General features: G+C 42.0%; 1 protein-coding gene across 2 annotated transcripts in view; it reads left to right on the plus strand.

The window, feature by feature from the left end:
* Positions 1-1,868: 1,868 nt before the first annotated feature.
* The window catches only part of Rbm25 (RNA binding motif protein 25), a 53,163-nt gene continuing 39,031 nt past the window's right edge, over positions 1,869-16,000 (plus strand). The window contains exons 1-3 of one of the 2 annotated variants that reach the window (XM_048362698.1): positions 1,869-2,046; positions 4,269-4,364; positions 11,267-11,387. In XM_048362698.1, the coding sequence (XP_048218655.1) occupies positions 11,282-11,387 (106 nt within the window). In that variant the 5' untranslated portion in view covers positions 1,869-2,046; positions 4,269-4,364; positions 11,267-11,281. The remainder of the gene's footprint in view (positions 2,047-4,268; positions 4,365-11,266; positions 11,388-16,000) is intronic. The other variant, XM_048362697.1, reaches the window with a different exon arrangement.

Here is a 16,000-nt window from a genome sequence, read left to right on the forward strand (position 1 = left end):
GAAGGTTATTTTTGCTCCAGTCTAGTGCTTTACCATGTGAACCACAGCTCTACTTAAAACTTGCAGGCACAGTGACAAGTCATCTTTAAGGTTTTATCTTATTGCACAATGCATGATCAAGTACACAGTTTCTAATAATAAAAGGAACACAGAGTGACCTAATAGGATTTCTGTGTTTATGGCTATAGTAGTAAAACAGAAGGAAAGAAAGCAAGACAAAAAAAAAAGCAGTCTTCCTGAGGTAGGTGGCTCACACTCTACATGTAATCTTAGCTACACAGGAGGTTGAGATTTAAGGATCACAGTTAAAGTCAGCCCGGACAGGAAAGTTTGTGAGACTCATTTCCAATTAACCACCAAAAAGCCAGAAGTGGAACTGTGTCTCAAGTAGTAGAACACCAACCTCGAGCAAAAAAAGGTAAGGGATAGTGGCAAGTCCTGAGATGAAACCCTAGGAAAGACATATGCACACACATACACACACACCACATATACACAATCTTTTACCTACAATATGTAAATAACAGTTAATTAGCACTTAACTAAAGGAAGTACTTTCATACGCGTTAAGTCCTTATGAGCCTTCAGGAGTAGGTATTATTAATCTTAATAGCACGGAAACCTAGTAAATGAATGCATATGAACGCAAAAAATAATAGACGGTAGTGTTACATATAGACTTTCTCATTACCACTGGCATTTCAAGGTGTTCTATTGGTACCATGATATGGTAACCAATTCATTCAGCAAATATTGAGTGCTTGCTAAGTATCAAAGTTTTAGGAATTGGGGCCATAGGTGTGTGTGTAGAAAACATCTATGCACTCCTTAAGTTTACACAGTAGTGAATGAGTAAAGGCAGGTCGACCATAATGTAAGAAAATGTATGGTAAAGTAGATGGGGATAAGTAGGGTAGAGTAAAACTAAGTAGGGAAAATGCAGACAGGGCCTGAGCATGTAGGTTTTATATAGGTGGTCGGGGTTTATCTCTTTTCAACCTGTTTCTTCCAGTACAAGGACAAATCTCTTCTTTGCTTTCTTTCTCCCAGCACTTAGCACATCATCAGACATTCAGGGAGGCAATAACTTAATACTGAATAAAATATAAGCCTTCAGAGAAGCAAGCAGTAGTCTGGGAAGAAAAACCCTGTGAAGTAGATATTGCGTAGAAAGTCCATAAAATTGAACGACCCAATAATTTGATTACTTTTACTACTACTCCGTGAGTAGGAACGTTGTTTTTTGTTTGTTTTTAGTATGCATACATTCCAGCACGAAACAAAGCTGTGGTTAAATATTCTTACAAGAATTAAGAAAATAGCATTTTCAACAGCTAGCTTCCTCTTGGACACATTACTACCATGCCGAAGTTTTGGGGTGAATGCGCGCTTTCAAGGAAAAAAAACAAAAACAACAAAAAAACAAGACTCAACAATGCCAATTATTTGATGCCTAGAGTAGCTTTCTAGGGAGGGATTACCGCTTGGGATTTCTATCGAGGTTCTGGGACCGGCCCAGTTATCAGTACGTCGAATCTCAGTGAATAAAGAGAGCAAGGTTCTAATTCCTGGAAAACAAACCACGAAAAGTAAGAAAATCCTCTACCAAGCCGCGCGCGGTGCCCAACCGGAACCTTGACCTCAAGATGGCGTCTCGTAGTCATAAGATTCAACCCGCTCCAATCAAAAATGGCAGGGTGGGTCCCAATTTAACAGCTCGAGCCCTTCTAGTCTCCACTGGGCCTCTCCTTCTCTATGGTTGTTCGGCTCTGTTAGGCGAGTCAGAGCCCGCAGGGGTGACTATCTAGCCATGATCTTCTCTATGGTTTTCCCCCCTCGTCCACGCCCCCGGGCGCAGTGCACGCCGGGCTAGAGGAAGACCTCCAGAAGCTCCCCGCGCAGCGCGGCTGTGTTTGAGGCCTGTGCGAGTAGTCGCTTCGGGAACAGTCTCCAGGGCGAGTGGCGGGCAGAAACCTCGAACCGGTGAAGCCAACTTGTAACCTGGAGTTCAGAGGCCGTGAAGACACTCCCGTTTTCACTGCGGCGGTGAGTCCAAGCTCCGGAACGCGTGTGGAAACCGGCCGACCGGGGGGGTTACCTCAGGCAGGGGGCCCGAGAAAAAGCCTGGGTGGCCGCGCTGAGGTGGGGTGGGGTGGGGTAGGGGTGGGGGTGGGGGCGGGGCGGGGCGCCGGCGAGCTGGGGGGGGCGTGGGGGAGGGGATGGGCACGAGGCTTGGTTTTCCTCGCTCCTCTGAGGCCTCGGAAACCAGTGCGGCCTTGGAGTCTGTGGAGGCCGGGCCCACGTCTTGCGTGTTCCTCCTTGCATTGTCGCCCACTTTCCCCTTTCCTCGTTCTTCCTCAGCGTTTCGCCTCGGCAGGGTCTGGGCTTCGCATTTGCCTCAAAACCATGGGCTGCTCCTGGGAGTCCGCCCCTACCCCTTTACCGTGAACGCCCCCCACCCCCTTTTTTGCCCCTCCGTAGGTTTTCCTGGCCTACAACAGCGTAGACTCACGCTGTGCCTTGAAGCCTTGTTTTTAGTGAAGTGCTGGCCATCAACGGGTTTATTTATTTATTTTTAATTTCCCTTCCTCTTTGGTCCTCTGGTGCCCGCCACCAAGAGAAGGGGCCCCACCCCTCTTGATTTGATCTAATGTCCATCTTTTATTGTTAAAAAAAAAAAAGCATTTCCCGGCTGGTTTAAGATTGTAACGAGTTTTACAGTCCTGCCCCCTTTCCGCATTGAAGGATGCAGTAAACTCTCCATTCATTCTAGGCACCACCAACACACATTTAAAAATGTATTTTTGTTATCACGCTTTGACCTTCCTTACTGCTTTTAAAATATGTTTTCCGAGAGGTGTAGAAATATGAGGATTCTTTTTGAAGTTATGTAATACGGGTTTGTATTGCCATGGAAATTCCAGTTTTGATACGAAGCAGAGTGGAACAGACCCAGGAGATTGGATGAACTTCTCTTGCAATAGATTGTTTGAGGATTGAAGTACAATTTATTAGGATGATGTTTTAGAAATTATTTTTGTGTTGTCTTTGAGCTTTACTTTTTTTGCTTTTTACAGGTACAAAACTATTCACAGATCATTTTTTACTTAAAGGAATTTTAGGAGTGAAGAGGGTTCCTGTATATTATCAACACTTTGTATTAAGTGTGTAGATTGAATGTTTTTTAGGAAGGATTGATTACACTGCTGTCTTCCACTCTGAGAACATGATTGTGTATGGGAGATTTAACTCTGTGTGTGTGGTGTGTATGTATATCTGCCTGTCTTCCTGTCTGCCTGCCTGCCTGCCTACCTGCCCACCCGCCCATGCACGGATTCTGTTGATTGAACTCAAGGCTTGTGCTCTGTCTTTGAGCTTTTATGCTCAAGGCTAGCACTCTACCACTTGAGCCACAGCTCCACTTCCAGCTCTCTTCGATACTTGATTGGAGCTAGAGTCTCAGGGTCTTTCCTGCCCAGGTTGGCTTTGAACTTGGGTGATTCTCAGATCTCAGCTTCCTGAGTAACTAGAATTAACAGTCACGAGCCACCAGTACAAGGCTGGGGGGATTAGTTTTTTTGGGGGTGGGGGGGAGGAGAGAGTTTTTAAACAACCCAAAAACATCCAGAGGCCTAGAAAGATATTCAGTTGGTGGTCATTAGTTCTTGTGATTCAAGTAGTGTACTCTTCTAATAATCCATGGAACTTTGATAAAACCTTGTTTTTCTTCATCGGTGAAATTAGGATTATAATAGTACCCACCATCATAATTTATTGGGACTAGGGATTGAGAAAAATGCAAGAAAAATGCTTAGTATAACATTCAAGTAATGGGCTGGGAATATGGCCTAGTGGTGGAGTGCTTGCCTTGCATACATGAAGCCCTGGGTTCGATTCCTCAGCACCACATACATAGAAAAAGCTGTAAGTGGTGCTATGGCTCAAGTGGTAGAGTCCTATCCTTGAGCAAAAAGAAGCCAGGGACAGTGCTCAGGCCCTGAGTTCAAGCCCCAGGACTGGCAAAAATAAAATAAATATATTCAAGTATCATGTAGGTGTTTAATTCATATTAGTTATTGCTGCTGTTATTTCAGTAAAGTTTAGGAGACGTACCTGATTTGACTCTTGATTTCTTCCAGTGTACTCAGAATAGGTACTCATAACAAAGTCATGTTAATCGTTACGTTCTTTATCCTTCTGGTTGATATATTATACCTGAAAGAGACTTTGTGTTAGAGTGAAAACAGTCTTTGAATTGGTAATTTCAGGATTGTGGAGAACCTTGGAGCTCCACCCATTTACTGTGTGCTCCTTTGGACAAGTTAGCTTCTTCATCTGTAAAGAGAATAACAAATCTACACCAGGTAATTTGGAAGATAAAACAAGATAATAAAGACTTTTGCAAGTAAAAGTAAACAAAAATGTTAATCTTCATTTAAGTCATTTTGGAATTACCAGATTTCCTTTTATTTTTTGGCCACAAAATAGGTATCCTCCCCTACTAGAGTAACAAATGACCTAGGAAAACGTTTTATTGTCATACTTGCATATACCCATCATGTAATAATGATAATAGTAGTGGTTTTGACCAAGTTTCTTTAAATTCTTTGATTATTCTTTATTATGCTGAATCTTTCTAGATATATATTCGTTTTTTTTGGGGGGGGGGAGGGTTCTGTCCTGGATTGAACTCAGGGCTAGCATTCTGCCAATTGAGCCACAGCTCCACTTTTGGCTCTTTGAGTGTTTTAAGGACTTTCCTGCTCAGGCTGGCTTTGAACCATATTTTTAGCCTTCTGAGTAGGATTACAGGCATGAGCCACTGATGCCTAACTATATTACATGGGTGTACAAATAAGTTACAATTTCATATGTCAGATTATAAGTACAATGCATTTTTTTGGGGGGGGGTCAGTCCTGGGGACTGAACTCTGGGCCTGAGCACTGTCCCTGGCTTCTTTTTGCTCAAGGCTAGCACTCTACCACTTGAGCCACAGTGCCACTTCTGGCTTTTTCTATTCATGTGGTGCTGAGGAACCCAGGGCTTCATGTATACGAGGCAAGCACTCTACCACTAGGCCATATACTAGCCCCAGTACAGTGCATTTTGATAAGTGTCACCCCTTTCATTGTTCTTCCATTTTTTTCTCCATTCCTACCTTCAAATTACATAGTTCAGTTTTTGTTGGTTGTGAGGCTTGACCTCTGGGCTTGAACTCTTCATCTCAAGGCTAGAGCTCTACCACTTCAGTTTTTTGGTGGTTAATTGGAGATAGAGTCTCACAAGTTTTCTTGCCTGAGCTGGATCCTCAGATCTCAGCCTCCTGAGTACCGAGGATTACAGGTGTGAGCCACCAGCAGCCAACTTTATTTTTTTTTGTCACTGGTGGGGCCATGTGGCTCAGTGCTAGCACTCTACCGCTTTAAGCCACAGTGCCACTTCCTGTTTTCTGATGGATAATTGGAGATAAGACTTTCCTGTTTCCCTGATCCTCAGATATCAGCCTCCTGAGTAGCTAGGATTATAGGCATGAGCCACCATTGCTGGGCACAGTAGTTCAGTATTTGCATAATGTACATTAACTGCTCATCCTTCTTGCTCTAGTCATGTGCCCCTGCCCTCATTGCCCACTCCCCTACAACATGTTAGATAAGCTTATGATTGTAAGCACTTATTATTCTCAACCATTTTTCACATGGCAAAACAAAACTTTTGATAATTATTTAAGGTGAACATTAATATTTATCAAGGATATTAGAAATATGTAACCTTCTGAATTTTCATATAAGGGACCATTATCTTAAAGGAAAAGAGAAATGTAAAAATTGAACATCAACTGCTATTTTTTACCTTTGAACTCCAACCTACTATATGGCTACTTTGGGAAGGAAATAGTTCATAGAAAAATTAGAAATGAATGTAATGAGTTTATTGGCATAAACAAATACATCTGGTTAGCACAACAGAAGCATAAAATATAACTTAACACCATGAATATAGTCTTTAAAATATTACTTATATCTAATATTAGTAAGAGTAAAGTCTTAAAAATGAATTTATGGCCTAATTTTGTAACCATTTTGAGTTTTAACATATGGGGCAATTGCTAGCATAGTGCTTGATGTAGTAGCTGTTTAATAAATTGTTGAGATTGTTTACTGATTAATTCATTAATCTATTCAACAGGTACTATATCAACTGTTCTAAGAAAGTGCTGAGATAGAGTATTGTAATAATACAAGAGCTTCTGTAAGTAGGATAGTAGCCTTTTCTATTTTAATAGGAGATATACCATTCTTTACTAAACATCCTATGTAGAATATCTGTCACTGGTTTTGGTCAGAAAGTACTAAAAAAGTTTGTTAAGAAACAGCTCACAGGGGCTGGGGATATGGCCTAGTGGCAAGAGTGCCTGCCTCATATACATGAAGCCCTGGGTTTGATTCCCCAGCACCACATATACAGAAAATGGACAGAAGTGGCGCTGTGGCTCAAGTGGCAGAGTGCTAGCCTTGAGCAAAAAGAAGCCAGGGACAGTGCTCAGGCCCTGAGTCCAAGCCCCAGGACTGGCAAAAGAAAAAAGAAACAGCTCACAGAAAGGGAGGGACAAAGGGTGAACAAATACAGCAATGATATTCACTGGGACACTATGTTGCAAATGAACTATACAACTGTGGGTGGCATAGGAAGGAAAAACAGCAAGGGAAGGGGTAACATTGTCTAAAAAGAAATATAGTCTACCTGACTTACATAACTATAACCCCTCTGTAATCATCTTTATAATAATTTAAAAAAACAACACATGCAATCTTCAGAAATCTCACGTTTTCCCCTATTATAGTACATACTGATACCTATAGAAATGCATTTCTGGTACCTTATTTGCTAAGTATATGGATCATCCTAGAAATTCTTTTGCCTGTAAAGCTTTCTAAATATTTTAAGTGTAGTGTGTTTTCTGAAAGATTATGATCAAGTAAAAACAGGTGAAAAGATAACGTTTTCGTGGGCAGGGACTTTTTTGTGTGTGTTTGTGTGCCTTTCCTGGGACTTGAACTCTGGAACTGGGTGTAGGGCTCTATCACTGGAGCTACAGCTCCACTTCCTGCTTTTTGGTAGTAAGTTGGAGTTAACATGGACTTTATTGCCTGGGCTGGCTTCATACTACAATCATCACTCCTCAGCCTCCTGAGTAGCTAGTGTTTATAGGCATGAGCAATTGGCACCTGGCACCTATCAAGAGTTTTAGAAGGTAAAACACTGGTTTATCCCAATATTGGTGAGGATATAATGATGTAAATAAATTTATACACTAGATTTGGGAGAAGACTTGGAATTTAAAAAAAGATTTTTCCCCCCCCAGTCGTGGGGCTTAAACCCTGGGTCTGTGTGCTTTCCCTGAGGTCTTCAGCTCAGTACTGGCGCTCTACTACTTTAGCCACAGTGCCACTTCCAGTTTTCTGGTGGTTAATTGGAGATAAGAGCCTCACAGACTCTTGCCTGGGCTGGCTTTGAACCTTGGTCCTCACATCTCAGCCTCCTGAGTAGGTAGGATTATAGATGTGAGCCACCGGTGCCCAGCTGGAAGTAAAATTTTGATGCATAGAGTAGTAAATTATAATTTATTACTTACCCAGGTGTGTGGGGTTGCCTGTCTTAAGATGTATGTCCAGGAATGTTCAACATTATTCATAAGAGCATGTAATGTTGGCTGAATAGTTAGGCTTGTATTACCAAGACTGGAATGATGATGATCTTCCTCCTCCTCTTGTTCCTCCTCCTCCTCCTCCTCTTCTTCTTTTTGCCAGTCCTGGGGCTTCCACTCAGAGCCTCAGCCCTATCCCTGGCTTTTTGCTCAAGGCTAGCCTAGCACTCTACCACTTGAGCCACAGCACCACTTCCAGCTTTTTCTGTGAATGTGGTGCTGAGGAATCAAACCTAGATCTTTATGCATGCTAGGCAAGCACACTATCACTAAGCCACATTCCCAGCCCCAATACTGGAATAATTTTGTTTTGTTGGTCTTGGGGCTTGAAATCAGGGCCTCTGGGCACTGTCCCTGAGTTTCAAGGGAGTGCTCAGGGTAACACTCAGCGACTTGAGCATTGGCTCCTGGCTTGGAAATAAAATTTTATAAACTGAAGTGAAGAAGTGTCAATCATAGGGAAGGTGAAAACATAGTGTTTACATTAAAATACATATAATATTTGTACATAAGATATTTATAAAACAGAAGGGTTTGAGAGAGTAGCAGACTTGGCACTTTTGTTTTCTATTTAATTATAAAACACTAAAGAGTGATGGGATCCATCACTCAGAAGGCTGAGGCAAGAGTATGAGTTCAAGGTGAGGCCTGTTTGAGCTGCATAGTAAGACCCTGTCTTTTCCTTTTTTTTTTTTTTTTTTTTTTTGGTTGGGTTGTGGGGCTTGAACTCAAGGCCTGGGCACCATTTCTGAGTCTCTGTGCTCAAGGCTAGCTCTCTACCACTTGAGCCACAATGCCACTTCCGGTTTTTGAGTGGTTTATTGGAGATAAAAGTTTCATAGGGGGCTAGGAATGTAGTTTATATCAGTAGAGTGCTTGCCTAGCAGGCACGAAGCCCTGGGTTTGGTTCCTCAACAACAAGTACACAGCACGCTAGCTAGCCTTGAGCAAAAAGAAGCCAGGAACAGAGCTCAGGCCCTGAGTTCAAGCACCAGGATTGGCAAAAAAAAAAAAAAAGTTTCATGGGGACTTTTCTTCCCAGACTGGCTTCAAACCCTGATCCTCAGATCTTAGCCTCCAGAGTAGCTAGGATTACAGGCATGAGCCACCAGCATCTGGCTTTTTGTTTCTTTTTTTTTTTTTTTTTTTTTTGGCCAGTCCTGGGCCTTGGACTCAGGGCCTGAGCACTGTCCCTGGCTTCTTCCCGCTCAAGGCTAGCACTCTGCCACTTGAGCCACAGCGCCGCTTCTGGCCGTTTTCTGTATATGTGGTGCTGGGGAATCGAACCTAGGGCCTCGTGTATCCGAGGCAGGCACTCTTGCCACTAGGCTATATCCCCAGCCCTGGCTTTTTGTTTCTTTTTCTTTTTCTTTTCTAGTAGCAGAGCTTGAATTCAGAGCCTCCGGTCTTGCTTAGCTCTTTGATCCAAAGCTGTTGCTTTATCACCTGAGCCACTTTGGCTTCTTTTTTTTTGGGGGGGGGTGGGAATAGAGGGTGCCATGGGTCTTGAACCCTGGGCCTGGGTACTGTTCCTGAGCTCTTCAGTCTAAGACTAGCACTCTACCTCTTGAGCCACGCACAGCTCCACTTCTGGCCTTTTCTATATATGTGGTGCTGAGGAATCAAACCCAGGACTTAATGTATGCCAGGCAAGCACTCTGCCACATGGCCATATTCCCAGCCCCAAATTGATTCTTATATTTCTGAAGATCAAATGCTATGGGTCAGAGCTGTAGCTCAGTGGTGGAGCTCTTGCCTACTACTTGGAAGGCACTGGCTTTTTTTTTCCCAGCAAAAATTATGCTAGTACCTGATTTTCAAAATGGCTAAGAAGTTGTTTTGCTTTTAAAATTTCATTTGTCTGTTGTGCTTGATTTCAGGGCCTGGGCGCTGTCCCTGAGCCTCTGTGCTCAAGGCTAGTACTCTTCCCACTTGAGCCACAGAGCCACTTCCAGTTTTTGAGTGGTAAATTGGAGATGAGTGTCATAAGAACTGTCTGGCTCAGAACCATGATCCTTAGATCTCAGCCTGTGTAGTTAGAATTACAGGCATACACCACTGGCGCCTGGCTTACTTTAAACAGTGCTGAAAATTAAACCTTGGTCCTTGTGCATACTAAGGAAGGACTCTTTGAGCTGTGTCACCAAATATTGCCCCCCCCCCTTTTTTTGTTTTTGCAAGTCCTGGGGCTTGGGCTCAGGGCTTCTTTTTGCTCACGGCTAGCACTCTACTTCTTGTGCCATTTCCAACTTTTTCTGTTTATGTGGTGCTAAGGAATAGAACCCAAGGCTTCATGCATGCTGTGAAAACACTCTGCCACAGAGCCACATTCCCAGTTCCATATTATATGTGTCTGGTGATATTGGGTAGGCTGGATTTGAGCGTTCCATCTTTTTGGTCTCCTAAATGCTGAGATTGGGATTACAAATGGATGTTTCTTTTTTTGTTTTTGTTTTGTTTTTGCCAGTCCTGTGGCTTGAACTCAAGGCCTGGGCACTATTCCTGAGCCTCTCTGTGCTCAAAGCCAGTGCTCTACCACTTGTGTCACAGTGCCACTTCGGCCTTTTCTGTTTATGTGGTATTGAATAATGGAACCCAAGGCTTTATGCATGCTAGGCAAGCACTCTACCATTGAGCCACATTCCCAGCCTACAGAGTTTGTTTTACCACACTTGCCTTGTAGTTTGCTTCTTTTCTTTTTTAAGTTTGCTTTTTAAGTTTTAAGAAATAATGCTTTTTGGATAGGCTGAAACTGTGTGGTCTTTGTACTCGAATATTTACTATGTGATCTAATATCAGGAGTTCTGATGTCAATGGAGTGCCCTGTACGTTATCCAGGCTCAATTTACTGACAAAATTTGTCTGAGGAACTGGAAACATTGAATCAGCAAATACTATGTACCCTTGTAAATTTAGTTTACAGCAAGTTACCAGGACAAAAAAAAAATAGTGCCAGTCATTGTTGATGGCTCATGCATGAAATCCTAGCTACTCAATGTTCTAAGTCAGCCCAGGCAGGATCATCTGTAGAACTCTTTATTTCCAATTAGCCAGCAAAAGTTGGAAGTGGAAGTGTGGCTCAAATGGTAGAGTGCCATCAGTGAGCAAAACTAAAGGACAACATCCAGGCCCTGAGTTCAAGCCCAAGTGCCAGCAAAAAAATTAAAAAAAAAAAAACAACCAAAAAACAGTGCATCAGAACACTTCAGTATACTTTCTTGGAATCTGAGTATGGTTTGAAAAGATTTGTTGATATTTGGTATTTAACTTTTGGATATTAACTGAACCTCAAAACTTTTTTTCTTCCTTTATATATATTCCCACATGATTGTAGGAATCTATCCTGAACTTAGATCGTGTACATTTTGGGAACTTATTTTAGAAAATACCTAAGTTTAAAAAACTCTGAATGGACAGACAGAGAAAAGAGGGTCTTTACCAACTCCATTGGGTAAGAAAACTTTAGAATTTTGCAGATACTCTTAAAAATGAAGGCCAATAAACAAGGTATCTAATTGTTAAGTTTTCAAATAAAATAACATCATAATTTCTTTCTTTAGACTGCTGCAGTAAGAATGTCTTTTCCCCCTCATTTGAACCGCCCTCCCATGGGAATCCCGGCACTCCCTCCAGGGATCCCACCCCCACAGTTTCCTGGCTTTCCTCCACCTGTCCCTCCAGGTAAGTTCCTTGATTCTCTTTTTTTTTTCTTCTTTCCCTTTCTTCTCCCACCCCTCTTTCTTTTTGTTGTTGGTCTTAGGGCTAAAACTCAGGGCCTGAGCACTGTCCCAGAACTTTTTGCCCATCCTAGGCTTGACAGGGCTTGAGCACTATCCCTGAGCTTCTTTTGCTAAAGGCTAGCACTTTACCACTTGAGTCATGTGCCACTTCTGGCTTTTTTGTTTATGTGGTACAGAGGAATCAAACCCCGGGCCTCATATATGCAAGGCAAGCTACTCTACCACTAAATCACATTCCCAGCCCTGTTCCTGAACTTTTGTGCTCAAGGCTCTACCACTTTGAGCTACAGCTCCATTTTTCTGGATTTCTTTTCTTTTTAGCAGTTAATTGGAGATAATAGTTTTACAGACTTTTGTGCCTGGGATGGCTTTGAACCACGATCCTTAGATCTCAGCTTCCTGAGTAGCTAGGATTACTGGAGTGAGCCATTAATGTTTGGCTGATTCTCTATTTTTCTTTTTCTTTTTCTTTTTTTGTTGGTGGTAGGGCTTGAACTGTGGGTGTGGTTGTTGTCCCTGAGCTCTTCAGTGCCACACTAGGGATCTACTACTTGAGCCACAGAGCTACTTTTGGTTTTCTGGAGGTTAATTGGAGATAAGAATCTCATAGACTTCCCTTCCTGGGCTGGCTTCTAACTGTAATCCTCAGACTTCTGAGTAGCTAAGATTACAGGTGTGAGCCCTCAGCACCTGGCTCTTTTTGGTTTTATTTATCTATTTATTCATTCCAGAGCTGAGGACCAAACTCAGGGCCTTGCGCTTGCCAGGCAGGCACTCTTCCGCTGAGCTAAATCCCCAGCCCCTTGTTTTATTTTTTAATACATGTTTCCACTTAAACTTGGATCTAGGTCCTATCCCTGAGCTTTTTTTCCTTTTTAAAATTTTACCCAAGGCTAACACAATACAGAACTTTTCTTTTAATTTCCAAGATAAAGTGTGGTTCAAGTGGTTGAATGAAAAAGCTAGTAAAAAACAAGATCTTGAGGCCCTGAGTTCAAGCTCCTGTACAAGCACTGAAAAGAAAAATCCTAGATGAAACTGATTCTCAGCAACATTTTAAAAAATCTAGTGTCATAGGAAAATAAATCATGATTTCCAGAATGAATATAAGCAGGTATCTCTGCAAATGATTGCATATGTTACATTTTCCTAGAGTTATTAATGCAATGACACAAAGTTAAAAAAAAAAAAAGCCAGTAGCTCACTCCTGTAATCCTAACTACTCAGGAGGCTGATTTGAGGATTGAAGTTACAAAGCCAGCCTGGGCAGGAAAGTCAGAGACTCTTATCTCCAGTTAACCACCAGAAAACTGGAAGTGGCTCTGGCTCAAGTCGCAGAGCTGGGAATGTGGCTCGCGTGTAGAGTGGTTGCGTGCATAAAGCTCTGGGCTTCATTCCTTAGCATCACATAAACAGAAAAGGCCAGAAGTGGTGCTGTGTATCAAGTGATAGAGTACTAGCCTTGAACAAAAGAAGCTCAGCAATAGTGTCCTGGCCTTCAGTTCAAGCCCCAGCACTGGCAAAAAAAAAAAAAAAAAGTCCTCCACTTAGGTTTCAAAGATAAATAAAATTAACAATGAGAAATTTCTCTCATAAACCCACATCACTACTCTTGCTGTCTTCTTACTAAAAAAAAAGGAAAACATGCCAGGCACAGGTTGCTCATGTCACTCAGGAGGCCGTGATCTCAGGATCGTAGTTCAAAAGTCAGCTGGAGCAGGAAAGTTCAAGAAACTCTACCTCCAGTTAACCAGAACAAAGCAAAAAGTGGAGCTATGGCTCAAGTGGTAGAATGTTTGCCTTGAGAAAAAAAGCTAAAGGACCATGTATAGCACCTAATTTTAAGTCCCAGAACTGGTACCAAAGAAAAGAACAATACAGTGCTAGTCTTTTTTATTTAGTTTTTTTTTTTTTTTTTTTTTTTGCCAGTCCTGGGGCTTGGACTCAGGGCCTGAGCACTGTCCCTAGCTTCTCTTTGCTCAAGGCTAGCTAGCACTCTGCCACTTGAGCCACAGCACCACTTCTGGCTATTTTCTGTATATGTGGTGCTGGGGAATTGAACCCAGGGCTTCATGTATATGAGTCAAGCACTCTTGCCACTAGGCTATGTTACCAGCCCTTTTATTTAGGTTTTTTTAAGTATTTTGTTGTTATGATTAAGGTGTTGTACAGAGGGCTTACCATTTCATAAGTCAGTTAATTAGTACATTTCTTTTTTGACAATGTCACCCTTCGCTTTTCCCCCTCTCCGCAAATTGAATGGTTCATATTCTACATGGTATAGTCTAAGTACCATGATGCATTTGTTCGTCCTTCTTCCATTTCTGGCTACCTCCTTACTCCACTTACTAAGGCAAAAAGAAAAATAGAAACGGAAAAACAACAACCAAAATAACTCCCATGTTTCCATTTCCTGAAATTCATTTCAACAGTACCTTTTGTAGATTTATTAAAAAAACTGCTAGGAGCCAGTGACTCACATCTGTAATCCTAGCTACTGAGGAACCTGAGACTGAGGATCACAGTTTCAAGCCAAGCTGGGGCAGAAAGTCTGTGGGACTCTTTTATCTCCAATAAACCATTCAAAAACAGGAAGTAGAGCTTTGGCTCAAAGTGATAGAGCACTAGCCTTGAGCAAAAGAGCTCAAGGACTCTACTCAGGCCCTGAGTTCAAGCCCCACAACTGACAAAACAAAAACAAAAACACCCCAAAACTGCTTCCAAAGTTATTACAGAGTTTAAGAAAAATGTGAAGTAAACATCTGTGGTTCCTAACTACTCAGGAGTCTGAGACCTGAAGGATAGAAGTTAAAAAACATCCTGTGCAGAAAAGTCTACAAGACTATTTCCAGTTAACTAATAGGAAATAAAAAGCTGGACTGGAAGCATGGCTCAAGTGGTAGAGTGCCAGTCATGAATGAAAACAAGCAAGAACACATAAAAGTTTTGAGTTCAAACCCTGGTACCAATACAATAAAAGAAAAAGGAAGGAGGGGAAAAAGTATGCAGACACTACTAAATTGGGCCTAGAGGAAAGGAGGGAAGGAGGAAAGTAAAAAACAAACATGTAGACCCTACTGAATCATACCTGAATCGTTCTCAGAAATTATGACTTTGAGGGCTGGGGATATAGCCTAGTGGCAAGAGTGCCTGCCTCGGATACACAAGGCCCTAGGTTCGATTCCCCAGCACCACATATACAGAAAACGGCCAGAAGCGGCGCTGTGGCTCAAGTGGCAGAGTGCTAGCCTTGAGCGGGAAGAAGCCAGGGACAGTGCTCAGGCCCTGAGTCCAAGGCCCAGGACTGGCCAAAAAAAAAAAAAAGAAATTATGACTTTGAAATCCTTACCAAGTTTATACTAATTCTGGGAGTCGGTATCCATGTAAGCATAGGGAAGCCATGTTTGTGTTAGGTGAGACAGGGTTTCACTACATATATACCAGGTAGTTCTTGAACATGCTTTGTAGACCAGGCTGGCTTCTTCCCTTATTATATTGGAATTATAGATATCTAACATCACACTCAGTGGGAAGCCATGTTTAAGAGCCAAGCAACACCTTTTGAGATATAATAAACATTACTTCCTTAAGGAAAAGATGTAGTTTTCCTTTGGCTTGCCAGCAGCTTTTTCTATTGGGGTTAGAAATAACTTTTATTGAGATTGAAAACATTTTGTACAAAATCAGTTTCTCCACCATTTCAAAAAGTAATAGCGTTTCTGAGAACTGCCTTCTTCAACACTGGCAAGCACAATAGAAAATGCATAGTAAGGGGCTGGGAATATGGCCTATTGGTAGAGTGCTCGTCTCGTATACATGAAGCCCTGGGTTTGATTCCTCAGCACCACATATATATACAAAAAAGCCGGAAGTAGCCCTGTGGCTCAAGTGGCAGAGTGCTAGCTTTGAGCAAAAAGAAGCCAGGGACAGTGCTCAGGCCCTGAGTTCAAGCCCCAGGACTGGCAAAAAAAAAAGAGAGAGAGAGAAAATGCTTAGTAAGTCTCTCAGAAAGGTAGAATACCTGGAGTTTTTGTAAGGTTGAAGGAGAAGAGAAAGAACTGTAATGTGGAAACTTCTGTAGGCATGTACTAATTTTTTTAAGGAAAATATGTCTACTTTCCTAAATGATTTTCTCATTTAAAATATAATTGTGCGTAATAATTATAGTTAGCTGGATGTCTGTCTCTTATTCCTGTGATCCTAGCTTATCAGGAGGCTGAGATCTGAAGTTTACATTCAAAGTCACCTTGGGCAAGAAATTCTGTGAAACTCTTAGCTCCAGTTAACCACCAAAAAGCCAGAAGTAGAGTTGTGGCTTAATTGACAGAATACCAGCCTTGAGTGAAAAGGTATTAGTGCCCAGGCCTTGCATTTAAGTTTTAGATACACACACACACGAAAATTTTAAAAATTGTAGTTTACTTTAGACTTTTAGATAGAAATAAGGGGCTTAAACTTATGCCTTAGGCCCTGTCCCTTAGCTTTTTCCACTTGTGACTTTTGGCTGTTTAATTGTAAATAAGAATGTCATGGGCTTTCCCGCCCAGGTTGGCT

The sequence above is a fragment of the Perognathus longimembris genome, chromosome 14, assembly GCF_023159225.1.
Source record: "Perognathus longimembris pacificus isolate PPM17 chromosome 14, ASM2315922v1, whole genome shotgun sequence".
Classification (NCBI taxonomy): domain Eukaryota; kingdom Metazoa; phylum Chordata; class Mammalia; order Rodentia; family Heteromyidae; genus Perognathus; species Perognathus longimembris.